The 12,380-nt window shown below is 44.3% G+C and overlaps 1 protein-coding gene across 3 annotated transcripts in view; it reads right to left on the bottom strand.

Annotated features, from left to right (window-relative positions):
• EPAS1 (endothelial PAS domain protein 1) overlaps positions 1–12,380 on the bottom strand; it is a 122,747-nt gene that overhangs the window by 57,793 nt on the left and 52,574 nt on the right. For all 3 annotated transcript variants that reach the window (XM_066595549.1, XM_066595551.1, XM_066595550.1), the window contains exon 2: positions 106–296. In XM_066595549.1, coding sequence (XP_066451646.1) covers positions 106–296 — 191 coding nt within the window. The remainder of the gene's footprint in view (positions 1–105; positions 297–12,380) is intronic.

Here is a 12,380-nt window from a genome sequence, read left to right as displayed (position 1 = left end):
AAGAAGAAAGAAGAGCGCCACCTAGGTTTCAATGCCAATGAAGATAAAACATTCCTCACTTATACAATCTAGTTTGCAAATGAAAAGATGAAACAATATTTATACCTGATGATAAAAGTTTTTGTGTACGGAGGAAACTGATGGTCAGACGCATGATGGAGGCCTTGTCCAAATGTGAGCTGATGTTCTGAGGCAAAGGAAGCTGGTGAGCCAACTCATAGAAGACTTCGGTCTCCTTACTTCTCCGACACCTGGCTGCATCTCGAGACTTCTCCTTCCTTCTCTCGGAACTGCTCCTGAGAAGAAAACAAATGTCCACTCAGATTTGAAGTCACATTAAATATAATAATATATAACGTACGGTCATGAATGGTTTCTGTTGGGGAGATCTGTGGGAATATTCCATCAGCGCTGCATTCGTATCAGACATTTTGGTAGGTGAATTGGAAATAGCAGCCAACAACTCGCTTAGTTACTGGAAGCCTCATTAAACCTAGCGCTAGCCTATAATTTCCTATTAACCAACAGACCTGATATTGTTTCAGTGCACAAAACAGCTGCTACTTTGTAACTGTAAGTTCCTTTAAGTTGCTCAAACTTCCAGATTCCTTCTGGTTTTTGTGCATTTATCACAAATATATCTCGAACCAAAGTATCAACTGCATTCTTCAGTGACATTAGATAATTCTAACAATTCCCTGAGAAGAAACATTGTAACATCAGCCTGATGAAAAGGGTAAAGACTCCTCCATAGGAATCCATTATGTAACAGACAGTTCAATAATTTATTACTCTCCAGCTACACTTGCTTGGCTTTAAGAAATCATTTTGCATGCTGTCTAAAAAAAAACATCGAAACATACCGTAGCAAGCTGCCTGCAGTCACCACTAGAGGGAGCTCTGCAGCCTACTGCATACTGTTAATACACTGAATAACTCTACAATTACATGGTATACAGTAATCTCATGTGCTCCCTCTAGTGGAGATAGTCTGCATGCTATATTCCAAAAAAATGTCTTTTTATTGGATTTAGAGCTCTGTATTAAAAAATGGAATCAATCTAAATAGATTTTTAAACTAAAAAATGACATTATAATAAAGAGTGGACATTTCCTTTAGGGCTACTGGCATCTTTACACTCCACATATTGTTCACACACACAGTTAATTCCCCCACAATAGAAAAGAGCCGTGAACACCCAATGTGCCCTCATGTTGTAACCATGTACCCTACATAGGTAATGGAATTGTATATACCCACGGTGCTTCCATATCAAAGGGCACAGTTGCCCCTCAGCAGAAGCCACAATGTCCTCATAATCGAGTCAGCATCAATATATCATAGCATCTACAATCATACTGAAGCCAAAAAAACATGTAAGTGTCCACATAATGACAACCAATGGGTTACCATACAGAAATAGCCACATAAGAAAGTCAGCCATTACCACCACATCAAAGGTACACAGTGAGAACCTACAGTAGGGTCTATGAGATAATTACATAGTAACATAGTATGCTAGGCTGAAAAAAGACAAATGTCCACCTAGTTCAGCCTGTGTCCACCTGTCTTGTTAATACAGAGGAAGGCGAAAAAAACCACAATAAGGCAGAAGCCAAGTTACCCCATCTTGGGGGGAAAAATTCCTTCCCGACTCCATAACGGCAGTCAGAATAATTCCTGGATCAATGTTTTGAAAGTTTCTACCTGACTTCAAGACCGGCAGCCGGAAAATACCCGGATCAACAACCCTTCTGATTATTTAATGTCTATACCCTGTAATGTTGTGCTCCAAAATGACGTCTAGTCCCCTCTTAAACTCCTCTATCAAATTCTCCATCACCACGTCCTCAGGCAGAGAGTTCCACAGACTCACTGCTCTTACAGTAAAGAACCCCCTTCTATGTTGGTGATGCCACCTGTTTTATTCTAGACGTAGCGGGTGCCCTCTTGTTACCGTCGCGGTCCTGGGTATAAACAGATCATGCATAGTTATTTGGTAGCCCTTAACCGTCTTTTTTCTAGGGTGAATAATCCCAATTTTGATAGCCGCTCTGGGTATTCCAGTCCTCCCATTCAGTTTATTAATTTAGTTGCCCTTCTTTGAACCCCCTCAAGAACGTACAGTAGATTATGTAAGATGTTTTAGTGTACTCATTTGTTTGCTTTATTTTAAAGGGAAGCGGTCACGTTCCACGGCACTATAAACTATAGAAGTCTATAGGAGAGCACATGCATTGGACTATGAAAAGAGTTCGATTTTTGTGCCATGCTCCAACTTCAGATGGATTCCATTGGACTGCGGGAACAGGGGGAGTATAAAAAATACATCACCCAGCTCCCCTTCACGCCTCCGAACAGCACCATAACTTGGCTTATGGAGCTGTGGGGACGTGACTGGTTCCCTTTAAACCTAATTTGCCTTGTGTTAATACTGTAGTCCCACAAGATTTGATGATCCACAGATGTAGCAGAGTTGAATTTCTCATTTACCTCTTTCGGGCTGCATTGATTATGTCATAAGAGTTTAGTAGCAGAGCAACGTAGAGGGGTAGTCCCATCTCAGACCTCTGGGACCCGCACCCATCATCTCCTGTGCTGATCCTCACTGCCCTGGCCATCCTGAATGGTCGGGAGGACGGAAATAGGCGAGCGCCCTGCACTACACTGTTCCCATAACTCAATAGATGTCACTGAGAGTTACACAATCAGCATAGCGCAGCGAACAACACTGTATCCGTAACTCCGGCGCTGTAGAAACAATGTAGCCTGTGAAGATATGCTGTGTCCATAGCTCCCATTGACTTCTATGGGAGTTGCAGAAACAGAATAGCTCAGCTTAGCTTGGCTGTTAACCCCTTCGCCTCTTATTCAACAGTGTTCATATTTCAACCACGTTTGTCGGAGATGGGAATACCCCTTTAAGAGCACAGATAATATAAAATTGCAATTTCATCAGAAATTGCAGCAAATGATATGCACTACATCTGACAAAATCAGCTCTGCAGCATCCTTACCTGGCAGCTCATAGGTGATCAAATCAAGAAAGAGCCCCATATAGGATGGCATGATACATGGGTGGGAACCCCGGAGCAGGGGGGCTACTGTTATGTCATGTACACCCTATCTACACTGTGATAAAAGTCTATATAATAGCGGTGGATGCATAAAGTCCTTGAGAAGTCAACGGATTTGTACTTCATTCTTGCACAGCCCACCAAAAAAAATCCATTATGTCTTAACTACACATTCTTGTATTAAATTGGACTTCATAGAGCCCAATATAAACCATGTTTACTTTATTCAAGAAGAGGAAGCAAATGTTTCTTGAGGGAGGCACAACAGGAAAAGCCTGCGACTCATTGATCTGCACAGTGTGTTCTTATGAAGGCATCAGAGGGCCATGGGCTTCAGTACAATATTATATTACCAAGGGAGCAATATATTGTAGCCAAAAATAATATGCAATGTCATGAGAACATGGCCTGGAGATGCTGCTGGCCAGTTACGGCCCATGAGCCAATGTCTTCATATCTGCACATTGTCTTTTTGTATCCTGAAGGCTTTATTTTGTGCTCCTCTGTGTGACCCAACATTATAGAAACTTCATCCAACCTTGTAAGGTCACACTATAAAATAGCGTTTAGCAGACTATAAGCATTGTGAAGTCACAAGATTATAAAATTGCCAGATCAGATCCTAAAGAATTGTCTTAAAGATAGTCAAGACCAAGAAGGAAATGGAAGACTTATCGCATGAAAAGAATTGTAGACTGATGGGAAGATACAGATATTTTCACTGTTCCACCCTGCTAAGAAGAAGCAGATATAGAGAAAAGAGGATATGATTCAATGTCAATGACAACCAAAGAGATGGAAGGAGGGAAAGCAAGGAAAGTGAACTTGGAGAAGTTAACACATTAGACCTGAGAGTGAGGTAGGAAGGCAAAGAAGGCTAGGGAGATGGATGGAATGGGAGGGCAAGAAGGATGAAGTGGGATAGGGACTACATAGGACCTTGGATGAAAATATAGGCACCTTTACATGGGGCACTTATCACAAGGAAACAGCGAATTCGGGTGATGGTTGCCCCGAGTACATGCGGCCTCTGATAGGGAACAGAGCAACACTTTATTCACTTGCCATAGTTGCTTAGTTTTTAGCCGGCGACTATCGGCCCAACTTTGAGCGACTGCCTGTTTGCACTGATCTCCAGTCTGCTCCACCTCTATTCACAGAAGGGCCACTGTGTGAGGGCACAGGAGCGATAGTCGTTAGGAATTGCCCCGTGTATAGTATATTAAGGGAGATATAGAGAGCACTAGATGAAGGAGACCATAGAGTGATCGATAATGATGAATTCCGGAAAGGATAGATCTAAAGAGATGTAGGAAAACAAAAGGAGTAAATGATAGATGCGCTAGAAGAGAGAAGGACGGCATGAGAGATGGGAGGGCAAGAAAGAAGTAGGTCATGAAAGATATAGGGCAAGAAAGAAGCAGGTGTGGCAAGGGAGGCTTTTCTTGCATGCGGATAGACACCTCTCAGACTGGAATGGGCACCACACATGTAGAAATGGCTCAGGAGACTTGGAAGTTCTTTAAAACTGGCGCCTGCCAGCATTTATTTATCAGCAAACAGCAACATATACAACGTATCACAAATGTCCATTATGCAGGGTTCCCGAACCCAGAAGGCCACTGTCACTACCCCACCTGGGGTGTCTAGAGGGCATCTTCCTCCGTCAGACATGTGATAGTTCCCACAACTGGTCCGCATGGGACCTCGGGCTCCCAGTCCTTGGGCCACGCCTTTACACCGCCTCTCATTGGTCCACATTGGACCTCAGGCTTGCAGCCTGTCCAGCTTTGCTTCGCTGTCTCTTCCCCTTGAGTGTGGTAGGATCTGCTCCTTTAATATTATCTCCTGCCACACCCATAGATCTTAACCCTTTCATTTTCTACCGCAAGGCCTGTCTGCAGCCCTCTACAGGCCTTTCTGTGTACTGCACGTCTACACGGGGTATATGAGGCGTTAGGGCAAGAAAAAAGTGATTTAAAGATGATAGACCACGAAAGAAAGAGGACAAGTTGAGAGGACAAGAAAGAAGCAGACATGTGAGGTGTTAGGGCAAAAAAAGAAGAAGTGTGTGGTAATAAGGGACAAGCAGACGCATGGATGATAGATGGGAGGGCAAGAAAGAAGCAGGGCCTTAGAGATAATAGAGCAGGGCAAAAGGGATAGCAGGGCAAGAAAGAGAAGGGCTTGAGAGATGGGAGGGCAATAAAGAGGTTTGAGGGAAAGAAAGAAGGCATAAGAGATAGTTAGCAAAAAAGAAACAGGATATAAAAGATGAATAGGGCAAGAAATAAAAGTACATGAGAAATAGGAGAGCAAGAAAATAAAACGAATAAAGGATGGGAGGAGCTAGAGGGGGCAAGAAATATGTCAGGAGAAGGAGGCGGTACAAGAGGGATAGAATGAAGAAGAGAGGAAAAGAAAGATGGAAAAAGGAAAAAAAAGGACTGGTAGAGAGAACGTGCAAAGAAAATAAAGGCGGCACGAAGAAAGAAAAGAGTGCAAGAGTCATTGAGAGACAGAGATAAGAGGCAGAGAGACAGCACAGCGTACATACATAGGTAAATGAGTGAGGTCAATGAGGGAAGAGGGAAGAGGGGTGCACTAATCCCAGAGCAGCAGGTCACATACAGTAGTGCTATACACGGCTTCTATCATCTATATCGTCTGCTGTCCAGCGTAGAACTGGCCTTCTACGACTGACACGGCCTCGGTTGGCTGATTTTCGCATTCCACGCAGCTTTTTGAGCTCTTCTCTGCACATTCCTGCTCGTGTTCTGAAGAAAGCAGAAATGTTCTTTTTCACATGTGACCATTATTTTGTAGACAGTAGGAGCTACGTGTACAGACAATGCAAATATATCTGTGTGCGCTGATGTTATGCAACCCGTGTGTTTGAGAAATATCAAGAGATCCGTGATAGAGCAAAACACGAACACAAACGTATATCGGCGCACCCACGAACACCGCTTTACTCATTAAAAGGGCTACATCTGCATATAGATGAGCAGCATACAGAAGGGCAACGCTGCAGCAGGAATACACAGCATAGGGCGCCTTCACGTGGGCGTATTGCATGCACAAGATGTGCGTGCGCGATACGAGGAGAATAAGACCCGTTGATTTCAATCGGTTCATTCTCAGTTCATTCTTCGGCATGCACAGTTCGTGTGTACGAAAAAAACACAGCATGCTCACAGCATTTGCGCACCAAAAGTCTGCAATGAAGTCTATGCGAATTCAGCAGTACGAACATACTCTACAGATATATGAAGACATTTATTGGCTTGGCCTGTGACATTTAAAGGGGTTCCCCAGGAGCAAAACTAATAGCAGATTAACAGAGGTCCGGGACCCCCACCAATCAGCTGATTACATTCTGGTACAGACGGCTGTAACTGTCCATAGCGCAGTGGGCCGGTTTGGCATTGCAGCTCTCTTCTGCAGAAGTGAATGAGTGAGTGCTGCAATTCCATACCGGGCCACTGCGCTACGGATGGCGCTTTGACAGTTCTGGCTATCTGCAGCAGCATGTAATCAGCTGATTGCAAATCATTTGTTAGATCAGTGTGAACACATGCGATAAATGAACGATCAGCTTTCATGAAGACCTAAAAATCATGGTTGTTCTCCTGCTGTATCGCTCCGTGCAAACAGGCAGTCGTTCCACTATGAACAATGGCCTATTTACTGTAGTGGAGTTGAGTGAGTCGGAATGATCTCCAGCCCGGTCTGCGTCCATTCAGTGTGCGATGATCCTCCTGTGTAAAAGCACTGCAGTACCTGAAGCACTGCAGTACCCGACAGTCGCCCCATGTAAAAGGAGCGTTACCCTTCCCTTCCCGTTAAGTGTGAAGCCTGCAGTCAGTTCTGTACACATGTGGGATATCGGAGGAGTCGTTCCGACCACAGCTGTAATGTAACTGTGTTCTGGCATCAAGTTCTCTCTGGACAACCATAAAACAATGATCTATGGACAACTCCACACCTCATGTGCCTCCTATTATGGGGACTTGTGAGCCAAATCACAAGACCAAACTAAATCATGGAAATGCTGCGGGTAAATCTCTAAGGAATGTTTGTATCCGACTAAAAAGTATTCCGCAGATCGCTCCTGTGTTACTCCGAGTCATGAGCCAGAGCGCTCCTCAACGTCCACACTTAGGACTCAGTCACTACAATATATGTTCATTATTAAAGGGGCTCTACAGGAATAAACACTATAATTAAAGGGGTTGCCTGGTATTATGTAACTAAAGCTTAAAGGGGTTCTCCCAAAAATCGACAGGATAGGGGGCAGCTTTATGATTGGTTGTGGGTCTAAATGCTCAGACCTACGCGGATCCCAACAACAGGAGTCTTGTGTCCCTCCTCTTCCTCCTCGCTGTGGGCTTACTGCACCCCCTGCAGTGAGGCGGAGATTGATTAGAGAAGCAGTCATTTTCAATGGAACTGCTAGAGATGGCCGAATACATGCACTCAGCCAGTAGTGGCGGTACATGTATGGCCAGTGCTCCAATCAGTCCGACATCACTGTGGGTGGAAGAAGCAATACCGCAGTAATGAGAATAAGGGGACATAGGACCCTCAGCAGCGAGACCCCCATCAGGCATAAACTTTAGATTTTGGGATAACCCAAACAAGTTGTGTGTTTTTATGATAGCCAGTACGATAACTCACAAGACTGCAATTTATTAACCAAAAATGCTGTTTTTGTACTGAAAAATCCATCTAAACTTCTGGCCACTATGGATCTCAGTTCCTTCTAAACTGCTGTCTGTTGCCTGCTGTCAAGTGATGTTATCTCTGCTACTGGAGGTAGCATGATGGCAGAACAGGAAGTGTAGGAGGCAGATAAGCCATGGTTCCCATTGAAAACTATGAGCCCCGAGGGGAGGCAGAGGGAAGAATGAGAGACTCACACAGACATTGCCTGTAGCCAACAGTGGTTGTTTAATGTGCTATAGCTACTAGAAACACATCTCCACTGCTCAGTACTACTCCACTGTCCTCCCTGATGTTTCTATGTCTCTATTACAGTTAGTGAACAGAGTCTGCACTTTTCTGTGCACAGTCTATAGAACACAACACAGCTGTCAGGCTCCTTCCAAAATCCTGAGAGGATTGAGTATCTGACATACATGTTGCAGAGGGATAAAATGATGATAAATGCAGGATACAAGCCATTTAATGGCCACGTGTAAGGTTATTCCCTATGCACACATACTTGGCAGCTAATTCTAAAAAAGTCTCCTAACAGTTAGGTACCCTTAAATCAGAATATAATGCAAAACAATGCAACTTTCTAATATATCTTGATCATATATTCATCATTTTCAGGAGCTTTGTTACTGTCAGTGAATAGGAACATTCCCATTTACACTGAAAGCCCATACCCCCTAAGGCTGCTTTCACATCTGTGTCGGAGGTTTTGGTTTCCTGCTCTTTTCTGGAAGCAGGGAATGGGAATTCCCTGGCCGACCAGTATCCGTCTTATGACGGAACCGAACAGCACCCATTGACTATCTGTTTTCCACTTAACAGTCCGGTATTTCACCAGACGAAAAAAATAGCTACAATTGTATCCAAGCTATGCAATAAGATACACTAAGATACACAACAGTAAGATCTACACTAATACATCATAGGCACCTTTTAGTCGAGGAAGATGTGTTGCTCATATATTTAGGATTGTTTTAAGAACTGTACATAACTGTATCCTCCTCTGGTTCTAAACAAGATCGGTCTATTCAGTGACAGTAAGTAAGGCCCCCTGCCCATGGGCGTTGCGGTATCCCGCGGCGAATCTCAGCCACGGGAGCTGCTGCTCGGGAGCAGGAGCCGGCAGACGGTTCTCCGCATGTCAGCCTATCTGACTGATAGGCTGACCGCGGAGAATCGGGTCAATTCGCAGCATGTGAAAAAATTAAAACTCCTATAATAAGGGGTTTTCCAGGGGAAACACCAATCCTCACGATAGGCCATCGATAGTTGATCGGCTGGGGTCTGTCGCTCAGGACCCCGACCGATCAGCTGAGCGAGTGCATGCTGTCAGCGCCGCAAATACACAGAGGTGGGAGCTGAAGCAGCGGAAGTCTCTGCGCCGGCCTCTGTGTAGTGGCCGGCGCTTGTAACTGCAGGTACAGCTCGCATTGATTTCAATGAGACCCCAGCCTAGAGTTATAAGCGCCGGACACTATATAGAGTTTGGCGTGGAGACTTTTGCCACTTCCGCGCCGACCTCTGTGTTATTGCGGCGCTGACAGTATGCACCTGCTCAGCTGATCGGTCAGGGTCCCGAACGAAGGACCCCAGCCGATCAACTATCGATGACCTATCCTGAGGATAGATCACCAATAGTATTTCCCTGGAAAACCCCTTTAAGATAAAATATTGTAGAACTTTATCACACTAAACTTTGCTACATCTGTCCATTATTAGGACAAGCTGCAAATTTTTCCTCTTCTACATTGTTTTTTAATCATTTGGAAACCAAAACGCTTAAATAACCCCAAGAGATATAGAGGCGTCCACAAATCGTAAATCAAGTACAGGTATTCCACGATTTTATCACATCTGCACATCTTCAAAAAGCCCTTTGACCCCAGAGTACTCCATAACGCTGACTTCCATCTGTAAGTTAAGTATTTATTTGCCTGACTACATAAGTCCTTAGTTACTGAATTCTTTCACACATTGTAATGGTTAGTTAGGTTACATATGTCTATACTGCAGGCTTGGGGAAAGTTAGACCAATAGAAGCACCATTGCTCTGCAGAAAATAACATGGTTTATAAGAGTTTGACATGCTTTAAGTGATCCATTCCTTGGTTCGTGGATGCCATCCTGCAAATTTACGGTAACTGTCTCCAACACAAATCATGGAAAAATAGGGTGATATATTCTGCCTGCAGCCTGTATTCTGCTCATGTCTCCACAGGTACTCACAGGGGCATACAGGTGGCTGGTATATGTAGGCTGGCGCAATCATTCCCCCTTGACAGATGATCTTCTTCCTTCATGCTGCAGCATTTCCTACCCCCTGATGTTGCAAGGCACTGCTGCAAGCCAAATGGCGCCTCTACCTCACAATCATGTAGTTCTGCTACTGTGTTATGAGCTTGGTATTGGTGATGTATTTCTTGTATAAGCTTAGTTCCTGTGCTGTATTTATGGTATGAGCTTGGTTCTGGTGCTGTATTTATGGTATGAGCTTGGTTCTGGTGCTGTATTTATGGCATGAGCTTGGTTCAGATGCTGTACTTATGGAATGAGCTTGGTTCCTGTGCAGTATTTATGGTATGAGCTTGGTTTCGGTGCTGTATTTATGGTATGAGCTTGGTTATGGTACTGTATTTATGGTATGAGCTTTTTCTGGTGCTGTATTTATGGTATGAGCTTGGTTCTAGTGCTGTAATTCTAGTATGAGCTTGGTTCTGGGCTGTAACTCTAGTATGAGCTTTGTTCTGGGGCTGTAATTCTAGTATGAGCTGGGTTCTGGTGCTGTATTTATGGTATGAGCTTGATTCTGGTGCTGTATTTATGGTATGAGCTTGCTTCCAGGGCTGTATTCATGGTATGAGCTTGGTTCCGGTGCTGTATTTATGATATGAGTTTGGTTCTGGTGCTGTATTTATGCTATTAGGTTTGTTACAGTACAGTATTTTTTCCTCAAGCATTTTCTTTTTTTATGATTATTGAGGAGGGGGTGCTAAAGAGGAATTCTGCACAGGATGCCATTTAACCTAAGGCCGGCACTGCTTATAGACGACCATACCTTTTCCCCATGGCCAGGTTGAGTATGTGGAGGGTCCCAAGAATAGGAGGTACTAATACAATATATGAAAAGTGATTGTAGTGGTGACACAATCCCTTACGTGTGTCAACAAAATGTGGCATTTTTACTTTTGTCATCCTGGAGACACCCTTAGGCCGGCTGCACACGGCCGGGTCGGATTCCGCATGCGGGAGCCCGCTGCTGAATCAGACACTGTGCCCAGCCGGCATCCGTGTGTACCTGTCCTTTCTTGTTCTTAACTGCACCGCAGATGTTCTGCACGGCGAGCCGTCGGACATGTGCAGTACGGTTTTTTTCTTTTTAAATCCCTGCTTTTCCCGCGTCATCGCCTAGTGATGCACCGGAAAAGCAGGAATTTAAAAAAAACTAAACTGTGTCATTGCAGAAGGGCCGCGGGTCGGACAGCTTTCATTAAGTTCAAGGGAAACCGTCCTTGCTGAATCCGCACTGAAATAGAGCATGCTGTGATTTTTCCTCACAATTGATTTCCGCTCGTGTGCAGGAAAAAAACGCTTTTTCATAGCATGCTGTGGGTGGTGTTTGCTGCGGAATCCGGTGGCGGACGCCCGCTCTGGATCCCACAATGCAAATCCGGCCGTGTGCAGACGGAATTCTTTTTCACTTTGAAGTGTAGGAGGAAATACATGATAATGAATAGTGAGTAGTACTATTCACATCTATTACTAAGCAAGAGCAATGTAGATCAGCACAAGCAGCTTCCTTCAAGTCACTGGAAACTCTCCCAAGCTCTTGGTGAAAAATCCCAACAGCATTCCAGCAACAGTTTACTGAAGATGTCACTCTGCAGCTTCCCTCTATAAAGCTGCGCTACTGTATTCCCAGATCTGTGACTATCTCAGCCGGTCAATCATTAACCACATAGTGCGCAACTGGAATTGCAACAGAGCACCAGGGCACAAAACAAGGGTGACGGCAGGAAACAGGAAAGAAACAAAATGACAACACTTTAAGAGTGAAGGAAAGAAAAACGCTGGTCTGTCACCTCTGCCCTAGAAATAAGGGAGATGGAATAAATCCTCCACAGTGCCACCTATTGAAAGGCAGCATTCCTTTAAGCCAAAGTCAGACTTTTTATACAAGCCTTGTAACAATGACTGGGAATTCAGAGCTTTTAATGCCCGGTCATTGTAACAAGGCTTGTATAAAAAGTCTGACTTTGGCTTGAAGGAATGCTGCCTTTCAATAGGTGGCACTGTGGAGGATTTATTCCATCTCCCTTATTTGCATATTACCCAGAGGAGCATACATGGCCATTTGAGTCTCCTCACTCAGTTTATAGTATAGTTGCTCTCCCTAAGGAGAAAAGATAGCGTTTCTGACCTCTGCCCTAGATTAATCCTGGGGAAGAGTTTTTCGACCCACAGGGCTCCTTTCACACTTCATGGAGAGTTACCATGGACATACTACAAGGTCTCCAAGACAATGGTGAGCTAGCCTCATTCTTGCAATTGCTGGGGGTTCCAACAGTCTTGCCCCCACGGAT

This window comes from Eleutherodactylus coqui, chromosome 3 (assembly GCF_035609145.1).
Source record: "Eleutherodactylus coqui strain aEleCoq1 chromosome 3, aEleCoq1.hap1, whole genome shotgun sequence".
In the NCBI taxonomy this organism is placed as follows: Eukaryota; Metazoa; Chordata; class Amphibia; order Anura; family Eleutherodactylidae; genus Eleutherodactylus; species Eleutherodactylus coqui.
The sequence above is the reverse complement of the archived record's forward strand: the minus strand, read 5'-3'. Positions and strand labels throughout refer to the sequence as shown.